The sequence below is a fragment of the Thermobia domestica genome, chromosome 12 (assembly GCF_964235325.1).
Source record: "Thermobia domestica chromosome 12, izTheDome1.hap1.1, whole genome shotgun sequence".
Lineage (NCBI taxonomy): Eukaryota > Metazoa > Arthropoda > Insecta > Zygentoma > Lepismatidae > Thermobia > Thermobia domestica.
The window spans coordinates 35051687-35066308 of NC_137465.1; the positions used below are offsets into that span (position 1 = coordinate 35051687).

The following is a 14622-nucleotide window of genomic DNA, read 5'->3' on the forward strand; positions in this document are numbered from 1 at the left end:
TCGCCTGAAAAACTGTTACATATTTTCGACCGGGTGTCTCCACCAGAAATCGAACCCGAAACCGCTCGCACCAAAGGCGACAGCGTTAGAGACTAGCTACGTGAGACCACTTCTATTACTCAAATCAGTTGTATTCTTCTTCTTCTTCCTATTCCTCTCTTTTCTTCCATCTTTCCTTCTATGGCTGTATGAAGAAAATCTTCGGAAGACTTGTCCAATCTAATTGGCTTTCCTACGAAGGATGCTGGCTAAAAGGACTTCTTCTCTCCTATCCGTTTTAAAACTTCTTCGTTTGTTACTCTTGATGTCTCTTTTATCTTATCCATCTTCCTCCAACAACACATTTCGAAGCTCTCTGAATATTTCTTCTCTAACTTCCGTATTGTCCAAGTACGAGGGCAAGTCAAGAAAGACTTGGACTGATTTTTTTCCCGGCAGTTCTGTTAACGCTGGAGCTTCATAGTTTGGCATACAAGTAGGGTGGGTCTTGCTGTGCATATATGTAAAATGTTGTTAAGGAATCATTGCATGTTTAGTAACCACGACTTTTTATTGCAGGTGATGTTCTGCGCCGCCTCTAGAAGTCGCCTGTAGAAGAAATGGAGTCATTACGAGATGAACAATTTGCAGCTATACGATTCTGCTATCGCCTGGGGAAAAGTGCAACAGAAACTCTAGGAATGTTGAGAGCAGCCTACAAAGATGACGCTCTGCCACGAAGTACCGTGTTCTGGTGGTTCAAAGAGTTTAAAGAGGGCCGAATGACAATCACGAAAGCTGGTAGACCAGGTGTATCAGCGTCAGCTGTTACTGAGGTGAACATTACCACGGCAGCAGTCATTGTTAGAGAAGATCGCCGCATCAGTATCGACGATCTGGCAGCCGCACTACGCATATCTCATGGCAGTGCCTTCAAAATTTTGCATGACCACCTCCACATGAGCCGAGTGTGTGCGCGATGGATTCCGCGACTCCTGACACCAGAGCAGAAGGCCGTTCGAGTGGAGACTTGCAGGGAGCTGTTGCAAAGGTTTGAGGATGGTGGAGACGCCTACCGCACCGTGCGACTTTTTTCTATTCCCTGTCCTAAAATCCAGACTGCGTGGACGCCGCTTCTCCGATAATTCCGAGGTTCTGAAAACATCGGAGGCGGTTTTGAAGGACCTCTCAAAGAATGGCCTGCGACACGTGTTTGAGGACTGGAAGACTCGAATGAAAAAGTGCATTCAAATGGGCGGGGACTACTTTGAAAAGGATCATGTGCCTGTTGCTGAGTAATAATAAATTGCCTAGAAAAAAAATCAGTCCAAGTCTTTCTTGACTAGCCCTCGTATCTAAACCATACAGTCCAATACTCCATACGTAGACCTTGATCAACTTCTTCTTTAGTCCAATATTAAGCCTGCTAGTTAAGAGGCCTCGTCCCGGCAAAATTAAAATCCCGCTAATTTTACAGTAATTATGTTATATCTTCAAATAGATAAAAGATAATTGAAATGTGGAACAAGAGCGCCCTAGACAATATTGTTTTGCGTGAGGTACCGTTATCACAAGTCACCCAGTGGCTTTCCGTTTTTCAGCCGTTTAGAAACTCGAAAATGAATGCTGATTTTCAAAATGGCTCGAAATCGAAAGCAGATAAGTGAGTCGTGATAACGGTATCTCATGTAAAATGATATTGTCTAGGGCGCTCTTGTTCCACATTTCGATTATCTTTCACCTATTTGAAGATATCACATAATTACTGTAAAATTAGCGGTACTTTAATTTCATCAGAAAGAAGCCTCTTAAGAACGATATTTTCTTGCTGAATTCTTCTTTGGCTATAGCAATTCTTAGTCTAATCCCTTTGGTGCAGCATCTTCTTACAAAAACGAATTTAGTCAGTATATTTATAAACAAGTCTCTTTAGTATCAACTTCTTGGTTAAACTCATCTTAGCACAGTCACGTGTACATCCCGTGAAGAAGTTTGGATTGTAAGTAATGAAATTCTCTTAGCTAATATTGCAACCGCAAGTGGTGATACATTTCTATCACAGTCAGTTTTAGTAAAGAATAAGTGGATATTTGGCACGTTTAATGCGTTACAGAAAAATAGCTTCTTGCTGTCTATTAACTGTTCTTAATCTGTAGCGATCAACTTTAAAACAGGAAGTGGTTGATTCCTGTCACTTCCGGTTTGAATAGAGAGTTACGAGAGAAGATGGTATATATTCTCAGAATGATAAAACGATTCCAGAAAACCGGTTCTTGATAACTCTTATTCACTTTGCTCTATGTAGATCATCATTGAAACCGGAAGTTGTAGTGGATTCCGGTTTTAGTAAGGGCTTAATGTTCGAGATGAAATACACTCTTGGGACGCTTAATCGATTGCAGAAAACCGCTTTTTGATATCTATTGCCGTTGTAACTCTAGAGCGATCTACGTTAAAACCGGAAATGATTGCTTTCTCCTACTTCCGGCTTGAATAACAACTTCATCAACGAAGTCAGCTCAAAGTATAGTTTTGGCAGAGAGATTTGAAAAGCGATTTGTGGGACGATTAATGAACTGCAGAAAACAGCTTCTCGCTGTCTATTGCCGCTTTCACTCTATAGTAATCAACTTGAAAAACGGAAAATGGTTGATTTTTATTACTTTTACTTTGAATAACAACTAGATCAACGAACTCAATTACTATCGTGGAACTCTACACTCTGGCCAAAATTAATTGTAATCCACCGAAAGTACATCTTGTTTCTCTCTTTCTCTCTCTCTCTCTCTCTTCTGGACGGCCGGATGGACACACGGACACCCAGGATAAACATTGTATAAAGTAGTTTTGGTAAACCAAACGCTTTAATAAATAAATTGAAGTTTGAGTCGAGTAGTAGGATATATGCTTTTATCCTTATATTGACTTACGCTACGTAGTTCAAGTCCCATGTTCAACCTGAAGGTTTCATTAACAATTTCTTCGTTGCTGATGTCCCCATTAAAATTCAATCAATTCATTAACAATTTGATCGCTATTCCTAACAACACAGGATGTGCTAGTCATGTGCCATTTTGGTGCCCCAGCTACTTTTTAGGTACTTGATACTTTACACATATGATATTCATGTGCTCAGTATATACTTCAGCTACCTACAGTTATAGATATTTATTACACCTAATTGATATTTGCAACTATGTACAACATTTATCTGCCTGGCTCAGTTTCGCACTCTAACAGTCATTTGTTCTTATGTCGTCACTTGGGACATATATCTACCATGTTCTAGGTTACTTCCTTTAGGTACATACTGTTTCAGATACCCTAACAGCACAAAATGTGCTAGACATTCGCCATTTAGATGCTCTAAATTCATCTCCCACATTTGATGCATTTGTTGCTTCTTTTTCTAAGCGATTGTGTACTAGAAGCAACAAACGCATCAACTTTATTAGATGGCAACTGTCACCGATCATTTGAAAGTGAATACAGAAGAACCCTGAAAGAAAGTAAATAGACACTCGTCAATTTGTTATAAAATTACATGACGAGCAGATTTTATCTGATCCCAAACGGTTATCGTCGAATATACGTGGTTAAAGGAGCACTTTGATTAGTCAAATTCAAAAGACATCAATAATTTATCCCTCTACAAGCAGGGTGAATTCGTTATCAAGTTATATTCCTACAACAACATATTTATAGGCATGCGACAATAATTTTGGACATGAATGTACACATAATATTTCGTACTACACAATGTGGTGCGTAAGTTCTCAGACTGATTTTTTTAACGCTTTTCTACCAAAGTTATTTGTGAGACAGTGATTGAGTTACATAGTAATAGACTTGTTTTATCAGAGTGCAAATTGGCGCTAGTATACCTGCAGTAGTTTAGAAGACAAGACGTATGATTCACATAGCTATTTAACTGTGTCAAGGTCTGGCATGGATAAGGACGAACATGTTAGCGATTAAATTCTGCTGTAAAGCCGATATCTCTGCAATAGACACGCTAAGAATGAGTCAGAAAGGTTATGATAATGAAGCATTAAGCCGAACAACCGTTTTTTAGTAAAGAAATTGCTATTTCAGCAATCACTTGTGAAGACAATGTCTATTCTGTCTTTCAGCAGCCAAGGTGTTATGCACATAATCCGTGCAAGAAGGTAGCACTTTAAATAGGGAACATTATAAAGATATTTTAAATCGCTTAATAGCGCGCATTCGTCGAGTTTGTCCTGCCTTGTACCGGACTCAGAATTTTTCCTTTTCTACCAAACAGTTCCTGGCTCAAAAGCAAAATCGTTACCTTGCACCATAATCCTTAACTCTCCAGACATATCTCCCTCCGATTATTTTCTGTTCCTTAAAGTGAAGTAAATAAAAGTTGGAAAATTCGATGCCATCAAGGGTATTTAAAAAAAGGTTGTGACAGACCAGCTTAGCTCACGATTCCCGCAAAAGAGTTTTTCCAAGGTCATGAAAAAGTTGGAAATACGTGTACAGCAGTTCAAAGGTGGCTTTACGATTTTAATTTTAGGTAGGCCCGCTCCCTCGCTTATGAATACATATACCCATTTAATTGATTAATGACAGTAGGAAATTACTTTTACAGTAGTGGTTGATGATTTTTGTTAAATAATTATCTACCATTAATATAAATAGTGGAAAATATATTTACTCTTTATTGCATCTTTTAACGTTTAAATATTTTCAAATTTTTTGGGTAGGCACGTGCCTACCCGGCCTATTCGCTAAAGCCGCCACTGGTATTGCTTCAAATGGTGCCAATTTCGAATCAACAAACAAAAAATTACGCCAGACTTCTTATTTTTCTTCCAGTGGCCCTTACCCGGGAACTTATGCACCGTACTGTGTATGTTTGTAAACGTTTATCACCATCCCAATTTTGGTCAAGAGCAGACGAGCTTTATCAGTCATTTTTAGAGAAATTTCTTGATTTCATTGAATTCAAACCCAACATTAATGGTCAATAACTCAGAAACTCAAACTATAATATTTCATATTATGTTCGAATATATGCGAAGCTCGTCAACGTTTACCCATCATACCAAGTTTGATCAGAATCGGTTGAGCTTTTAGATTGGTGGTTTAGTGAAATTTCTTCTTACTTCACTAAATCTAAAGCCAATTTGGTGGTCAATAACTCGAGAACGAATGATCTCTATTCAATAGTATCTCATTATGACCGTACTAAATTACAGTGAGGTCTACTTTCATACCAAATTTCGTCAAGATCGGATTAGGTCGTCAATAGCATACCATATAATATCGTTTTACTAACAAGAAGAAGGCAGACTTTGATAAATGGACTTCGAGGCCTTTTTTTTTTTTTTTTTTTTTTTTTTTTTTGCGAGTTGGTAGTGAACATTAAAAGAATTAATATTGCAAACTGGGAGAGTGCAATGGCCAAAAATAACGGAGAAAAACCGTCTCAAAGTTTTCTACTCGCTACATATATTGTACGACGCACACACTTACCAAGTATCGGCGTAGCAAAGTGAGGAAAATATTTGACTCATTAGTAAAGGGTTTAGAGTTCAATTCCTGTTCGAGTCATACATATATTTTTTGCATCAAACAATAAAGTACCAGTAGCCATTTGTAACTATAAGTAAAATATTAATTCGCTATATGTTTATAATGAATAAAACAATAGAAATTTCCAAATCACTTGTAAAATCTTTCAATGTTCCATGTTAACTACGGTAGGAACAAAATTTAACCTATTCCGTAAATATTATTGTTACCGCAGTCGTTGTGTAAAAAAAAAAAAAAAAAAAAAAAAAAAAAAAAATATTCTTAACGCTTCGTGTCTACATCTTTAGACAGTGTGCGAATTACAAGGGGAAAGAGGAGGAAATCTCCTTTGGTATAGCAACATCTAGGAAGTGCAAAGGGGATTTCATCCTCAACTACTTTGAAATTCGCAAACTGTCAACACATCTAGACACAAAGCGTCAAGAACATTTATTACACAACGACTGTCGTAACCAGTGGCGTATTTAAAGAGGGCGCTTCCTGGCTTAACCCCCACCTCGAAGTGTTATTTACTATAAAAAAAAGTAAATGAAATATCTTGAAGAATTTTCACTTTTCCAGGACTAAAGTTGGCAAAGCCCCTGAAATAAAATCGTAAATACTCCACTGGTCGTAACCATAATATAACTCGTGATATCAGTATATTTACGAAATAGATTACATTTTGTTTGCCAGTTATCATGGAACATTGAAAGATTTTACAAGTGATTTGAAAATTTCTATTGTTTTATTCATGATAAACATACGATCCCAATTTTTGATCAAGATCAGATTTGTGCCATGGATCGTGTACGATATATATAACGGGTTACAACTAAGAATCTGCACAAAATGCGAGGTAAGATAAAAGCAACAAGACGACAAATGGTAACTATGTTCTAACGTTTATTTACAGTATATACATAGGCAGAAAAGAAAATGCTAATGACACATTGCAAATGGTCCGTGATCAGCTACAGTTCGCAAACGTTTTGGAATAGACGCATAGGCTGTTTGGACGCCAGTTGGGTCAATTTCTTTTAAACATTTGCGTATTCTTCTTTGAAGCTGCTGAACAGTTTTTGCCTTCCAATTATGTTTGTCCTCAATTGTCCAAAAAAACCTTCGATTGGGCGGCACTGGGGCAAGTTAGTTGGATTTTTGGTTTTGGGCACAAAAGGATGTTTTGGGACATGAGGTACTCCTGAGCCTTTCTCGTATAATGAGAGCTGGCTTTGTCAGTCCAGAAAATAAAATTATTGTCAGAATGATATTTTCGTATAAAGGGAACTAAGATCTTTTGAAGACATTGCTTCACGTATACATCTTGATTGATTGCTAACCCACTAGGCTTGAAATAAGTCTGCGACACACCTTTGTCCGATACAACTAAATAAAGCATCACTTTGCCTTCAAATTTCTGCTTGCCTTTATATTTTATATTAGAAGGAGTGTGTTGCTTGTCTGAGGAATAATAAATGTCATTTCCGAGCATTTGGGATTTAGAAAGGCTAAAGTAACTTTCATCATCCAAAACAAACGATTTTCCTTTGTCATTTCTGACCATCCAAAGACAATTGGATTTCGCAGTTTTTATTTGCGTGTCTGTGTAAGATGGAGCTTTTTCCTTTATGCATGCTTTGATTCCCATTGATTTTAATGTTTTAGATATGTATTGTTGTGAACACTTAAATGTTTTTGCTGCGTTGATCTGACTAATGTTGTCTTTCTTGTCAAACATCATTTTTAGACTTTGTTTATTTTTATTCGTCATAATTGCTGCCTTTCGACCACTTCCTGCTTTTCTTTCTATTGTTTCGGATTTAAGTATCGCATAAATTGTTCTTTTTGGCACACCTTCAGCAGCAAAGTGTATCACACAATATGATTTCCCCAATTCGTGATGTTTTTCGTGGAAATTTACAATGCCTGCACGGATGACCTCTTCCTTTGACGCCATTTTCTACCAGTTATTTCGCACCAAAAAGAAAGCAAACATATTGTGAAGTAGACAAAGAGTGTACTATCAACATACCAAAGAATAGAGATGACTGTGTCAATAGGTTTTATTTTATGATTCCGCACAATTTGTGCAGATTTTTAGTTGTTACCCGATATATATATATATATATATATATATATATATATATATATCCTAACAGCACGAGATGTGCTGGCACGTGCTATTTAGGTGTCGCAGCTACTTTTTAGGTACCCGACACTTGGCACATATGATAGTCAGCCTCTTCAGCCACATATGATAGTCAACCACTTAAGTACGTACTTCAGCTACCTACAGTTTTAGGTTCTTGTTGCAACCATGTGCAACAAATATAGCATTTATATACCTGGCTCAGTTTCGCACTCTAACAGTAATTTGTTTTTATGTCATCACTTGGAACATATGTCATGTTCCAGGTACACCCTTTAGGTACATACTGTTTCAAATACCCTAACAGCACAAGATGTGATAGGGATGCGCCATTTGGATGGTGGATGTTGGATGCCACATTCGATGCATTTGTTGCTTCTTTTTCTAAACGATTGTGTACTAGAAGCAACAAACGCATCAACTTTACTAGATGGCAACTGTCGCCGATCATTTGAAAGTGAATATGGAAGAACCATGAAATAAAGTAAATAGACACTCGTCACTTTCTTATAAAATTACATGGCGAGCAGATTTTATCTGCTCCCAAACAGTTATCGTCGAATATACACAGTTAAAGGGGCACTCTGATTCGCCAAATTCATAAGACCTCAACGATTTATCTCTCTAGAAAGAACGTTCTTTTCATCGCCTCCGTGACCAAGTCGAAAGAGCATGGGGCTAGTAATCCCAAGGTTGGTGGTTCGCGCCCAGTGTGTGGTGCATTTTTTTTACTTGTTTAAAGTGTTTTTTTAGACTGGCCTTAATGTAAAAACATTACGCATATAGGCGATTTAACATATTTTGGAGGATTAATTTTGTGGTTCATTGACGATTACGGCATTGGTAACATACCTAGAACATACTAGGCACGTTCCCCAGGTACATGTCAGGCATGTGCCTAGGTTTGGACATAGACTATGACTATCACTTGCCATCCATGTGATTTCTTTCTCGGAAGCATATAAGGCACATACTGGACATATTCCTATGTACCTGAGGGAACATGATAGGCATATGCCTGCTATGTAATTGTGCTGTTAGGGCTTCAAACTCATTCCATGTTGCGACAAAAGCCTCAACCGATATGGAGACTATGTCGAAAAATAATCTAATTTATGTGCTATATGTTGGATGTATTACACCTTTCACTGCAGGCTTTGTAACCTTACTTTCTGATCACTCCTTGTACTGTGTGTTATGATCGCAGTGGTCGATGCAGAGAAGTCGATTTGTATTTACGTATTTTGTTAGCTATGATGTTATATATTACAAAATGTACAGTTTAAAGTAGGACATTAATTTATTAACTGCAGTGTGTTTGATACTGTTCCATTAAGAATACTACTGATACTGTTCCAAACCCAGAACCTCACGTACCAGAAGCACGCTCGTTACCCACTAGACCTACGATGAAGGCTAGGAAGCTGTAATTATGATGCCTGACTGATTGTGAAAATTGGGACAACGTAAAAGAGCGATCAACGTAGAAACATAATCAACTATACACACAGAGGTTTCACTGTAGTTACGTTTTATATATTATCTGCTGTTAAATGTGAAGTACAAACTGAAATTCTGTTTCGGATCTTGGTAAGTGTACAGGAGAGCATGTGATCATAGAGCATGTGTGATCTGAAAATCTATTTATTTATTTATTTATTTAACATATCTTTACAATATATTCTTCAGAATTTGCTGCAAACTTTGTGGGGCATTGTGGCCACTAAATTATACGATCTCTGAAATACATATTAAGCAAGAGGTTACATTGGGATCGTACTTCTGAAACGTTATGACCTTGAAGCTTGATTAAGTTGTCTAATGCACCACACTCTTCGATCATATAGCCAAATCTCGGGACTTGATTGACTTCTGCTGCAAATTGCAACATCCGTCTCATTCCTTTCAAAGCGTTCGTCACAGTTCCACTATTTTTAGCAAGAAGTTGATTGCCAAATGTTTTCAAGAAATCATGACCAAACAAATACATTTTCTGGTCTTTCGATGCGTGTTTCATAAAGTTCTTTATTCCTCGAACCGCTTCGCCTTGTGTTTCTGGGTCAGAAGTAGCCAATACCTCTACTAGAGCTTTTACAAGGTCATTTTCAATGGCTTGTTGTATTTGTTCCGACGGGCAAGCAAGAATATTGGAAGTGATTGTAGCTACAATCGCTCTAATATCTTCATTTCCACTCCTTATTAAAACTGTCAACATGGGCAATATGCCAGCCTGAATAATTGAATTATTTTGCGCATCATTGCCAGCAGAAATCTTGCATATAACTTTCAGCACTGCTTTCGTAGTATTTGGATCTCGTACGGAGTGTAGAATGTTTCTGAGGCGAGGGACAGCTCGTGCATCAACTACTTGCTGGATTCGATCCTTGTGATGGTGTCCTATTATCGAGTGAAGAGCAGCGCAGGTTTGTTCTATAAGTTCCAAATCATCGCTATTAAGAAAATGTACTAACATTGGAATCAACAGGCTTACGTTATCAAATAATGGTAAGTCTGTTTCACTCTCAAACCGGCATAAATTAGTAATTACTGGCAGTATTATCTTCAAGTCATTTGCAGAAGGGTCTCTTGTAATGATGGACATTAGCTCAAAAATTACGTTGGCTTTCAAGAGCAGGTATTTTCCCGCGTTCGAAGATCTGCTAATGTTGGCCAAACATGATAGTGCGTTCGCTCTTAAAGCTTTATCCTTTTGTTCACTTATAAGTGCGACAAGTTTTGGAATTGTTCCAAGCTTCAGAATATGTTCGATGTGATCCAGTTGCCCAGCTGTTACATGCAACAAAATATCCACAACATCTGACTGCACAGTGGAGTGGGCAGGGGAATTCAAAAACTCAACACATTTCGCTATCAATCCTGATTTAATCATTTCGTCAATTATGATGATTCTGTTGAATGTATTCGTTTCTGATATGATCATATTCTTCGCTGATACTATTGCATCATTACTTGATTGAGCAGCGTTTGTCAGTTGCTCTACAACCTGTCGTAGAGTCTGTTTGGCATTGTCTGGTTTGTTGTTGGGGACCATATTGGTTTTGTTTTGTTATACATTTACGAATAATTTTTTTAAAAAAATAAATAATAGACCTAAAGGTATGGCTCATCACCTAAATGAGGTAATGATGTTGTCATAGATTACTTGTCTTAAAAGTTAATATTTATTTAAAGTTCTCATTGTTGTTATTAATTCTTGAAATAAAAATATATATATATATATTAGCTTATTTCTTTTGGAAAATCAATTTGTATTTTATAACCCCTTAAGTATTAACGGCGCACTCCGTTAGCAATTTACTATTGAAGTATGGACGGCATATATACGAGGTATGTTCCAGAGGTAAAAGTGGATCTGAAATGGTACGGAGACTCATGATGTCCCGTCGTCCTCCATGCCTATCTTTGCCCATTCTAATTTTTGGGAAGCGGAGGGAGCTATAGATATTTTCTGGAAGTGGGGTAAGGTCCGCCGCGTTTTCCCTCACTTTTACCCCTGGTGTGTTCCAAAAAATATCGAACCTTATTCTTCCCCGCGTAAAACAGTGAAGGGAGGGAGTATTTCCTTAGTATAGATGTAGAGGGGACAGTGATGAGCAGTCTAGATTTGTCAAGCTCACAGAAAACGTCAATCACTAGCAATCGGAAGACGCGTAGTGAGCGGTCGTCGAATTTCAGTTTTTTGACAGCAAAAATCTTGAGCAGCGATATTGTTTCAAATTTTGCTCAACCTGGGTGATACCCAAGCAGAAACCTTTCAATCGGATCGAAACATTCAATTTTGAACAAGAATTTGGGCATGAGAAGAGTGTCCACTTTCTACATACTCAGATTTCTTTCTGAGACTTTTGGTTATTTCAAAAGCCGAAAATGCCACTAAAAGGGACCGAATTTGAGTCAATAGAAGACATCATGCGGAATGCGAAAGCACGGTCGCTTACTATTTCAAAAAAATGCGTTCCAGAAGCGTTTCCAACGATGGCGGGAGCGCTGGGAGAAGTGCGTGTATTACCAAGGAGACTACTTTGAAGACGATTGATTAGTGTTTCGGATTTCCACATCAATAAATGTATTTTTGTCAACAAAAGATTCAATACTTTTTGAACACACCTCATACACTAAACTCCCCATAATCCGTGGAATTGGATGGCGCGGCAATCATGGTTAATCTTCAAAAGAATCAAAAAAGGACACAAATCAGCAGAAAATTCCTTTCGAAATGTATTTTATGTATGTTGGTTCTACATGTATAATTAAAACTTAGTAAACAGTAATTTTCTGTACTTAGAAATTTATTGGTTTACTTTTCACAAAAAAATCTGCTCTTATTTCTAGTGTTAAAACACCCTTCTTTATTTGTGATTGGAGTTTGAAAATCAGAGGGGTGGAGTAAATACCTCCTGGCATGACTCTATGCGGGCGGTCATGTACGGGTACCTCATGATTACTTCTTTAAATTTGGTTAGAGGGTTTTATTTTAGTGTTGCTACAATGAATCGAAGAAGAAGAGGACCAATATTTTGAATTTTGCAATGTTGTTGTTACCACGAATCGAGTGCTCGCTCTGGGCTGTGAGTGGGTGTTAAGTTGTTCACTGTAGGCTTGGAAACAACAACCGTATAAGCTGGAGCATTGTCATGCAGTAATAATAGTTGTATGGCCTGAAGCAGTGCCATGCACTATCAACAGCTGCCATCAAGAGTTGCCATCTCTCCGATGAGCATCTGCATACACATGGCAACATTTCTGGGATATGTGTATGCACCGATTCCGAAATTCGTTCACGAAGGTGCACTAAATTTCCAGTCTTCACCTTGTACACCTGAAGATTAGGGATTTAGAGATAACATCTTGAATAACACTTCTGCACTAATATCGGTTGTTTCCGATTATTTTTTCATTTAACCCGCTTTCCACACCCTAGGAGAGTAAACATGGACTTAAACGGTGTCGGTAATATCACTATTCATTCAAGGACTATGAACACTATGGAGTCGATACTAATATATATCACTCTTTAATTATTTTTACACTTCCCACGCCTTCCTAGGAATGCTCAGGGTCTTCCACTGGGAATTGAACTTGAACTTAATGGGCATCGAATCTATAAGCAACGAACCTAGGAACACCAAAGACAATGTATTTGACTCGCCGATGAGTGAGAGTGGGCGCTGAAGTTTGACGTAAATGGTATCTAGAGTATTGTTATTACTCTCAAAAATATATGGATTTTTATATATCACGCCATCCCACTACCATCTAGGTGTGTCAGTTTTTACCCCAAAAGTACTGTTTTCTAGTTTGTAAGTAATATATGTATCAAGTTTGGTTAAAATTGCTCTAACATCGGTTCTCATAAGTAAAAAAGAAGAACATATAACGAGAAACTGTTTCTGATATTGAGTCAGAGTCCGAAGAGCACTTCCAATTCCAACTTTACTCCTGTAAAATGAAACTAAGTCGAATAAATCAACTACTTCTGGTTTTAACATTGAATGTGTCGTTGTTTTCGAATCTGCTGTAGCTTCATAACGAAGTCAATACGATGTCTGATGGAAGAGTTTCTGCAAATTCTACTTACTGTGGGGCTAGTGTTCCGCTGTTATAAAATTCCAAAGAACAAACTTTTATATGTTTAAGTTGTCTTTAATTGTTTGTTTAAGCTTATACATTTATTTTCAACAGCAGTTTAAAGAAGTAGTTTTTCGAGAGAAATGTAAATTTGTCGTAAACATGTTCAGCGGTGATTTATATGAATGATTTCAAACGTAGTTTCACACAGAGACAATACTTTGAGTAACTTCATCTGGCTACCTGGGGATAAAGTACCACCCAATACGACTGTGTACAAATGGCGTAAAGAAATGCTCAAAAATTTAAACTGAGTTGAGTTAAATTTTATGTGCTACATCGTTACCGGAAACGAAACTTGGATTTATTCATACGAACTCGAAACTAATCAGCATTCCACTTTTGAGTATTTCAATGTGGCCAGAAACCAACAAAAGTACTTCATTCGAGAAGAGCTCCCAATCAAAATAGACTGTTTCTTCAGTTATACCGAACATATTGCAACCATAGCTGTAGAATATCGAAGGACTATAAGTCCTGAGTGGTATTCAACAACTTGTTTACCGCAGACATAATTAATAAATTGCGTAAAACGAACCCAAATCATTCTTTACCATCACTATGCCAGTTCCCACTTAGCACACCAAGCTGTTGATTATTTGTCCTGTAAAAATAATTGAATTAATGATATATCCGTACTTATTTGATATAACACCTAAGAACTCCTTTTTTATAGATATTTTTATAAAAAGGCCTTGTGTCCATCTTAAACACAAATTAAACATAAGTTTCTTACAAGGCTGTTTATATTCTTTATTATAAATTAACGAGAATTGTTACAGTTTCGGAAGTATATCACTTCCTTCTTCAGACTACTACTCCAACTGAAATCTTAGATAACATAACATAATTTGTTATCTCTACCAATCAAGAATCATTTTGTTTCCACTTAGGAAAATTAAGGGGCATAGTGAACGATTTGTGTGGCCTGAATCAGTTGTTGATATATTCCGAACAACGGTTTGTGAGGAACTTCAAACTGGTGTGAAAAATAAAAGAGAATAGGCTTAAAGAAACAATCAGAGATAAGTTAAACATATACAGTTTTTTTCGAATTTTACAGTTGTGGAACACTAGCCCCGCTTAGTAGTAGTTTACAGCAAGGGCGCCCATATTGTAGTTTCCAAGGGGGGGAGCAAGTATAAGCGACATTTCAAATATAGGTTCAAATTTTGCTGTAATTAATGTAAAAATTCTGTTGGGTTTTCGATATTCTGAAGTACAATTTCCTCTAGGGGGGAAGCGCCCCACCTTGCCCTCCCTGATGGGCGCCCTTGGATTACAGGAACCTTTCCAGC

General features: G+C 37.5%; 1 protein-coding gene across 1 annotated transcript; it reads right to left on the minus strand.

The window, feature by feature from the left end:
* Nucleotides 1-9398: 9398 nt before the first annotated feature.
* LOC145665927 (uncharacterized) lies at nucleotides 9399-10727 on the minus strand. The gene has a single exon (XM_081733033.1). The coding sequence runs from the start codon at nucleotides 10725-10727 to the stop codon at nucleotides 9399-9401; it is 1329 nt and encodes a 442-aa protein (XP_081589159.1).
* Between the last annotated feature and the right edge of the window lie 3895 nt (nucleotides 10728-14622).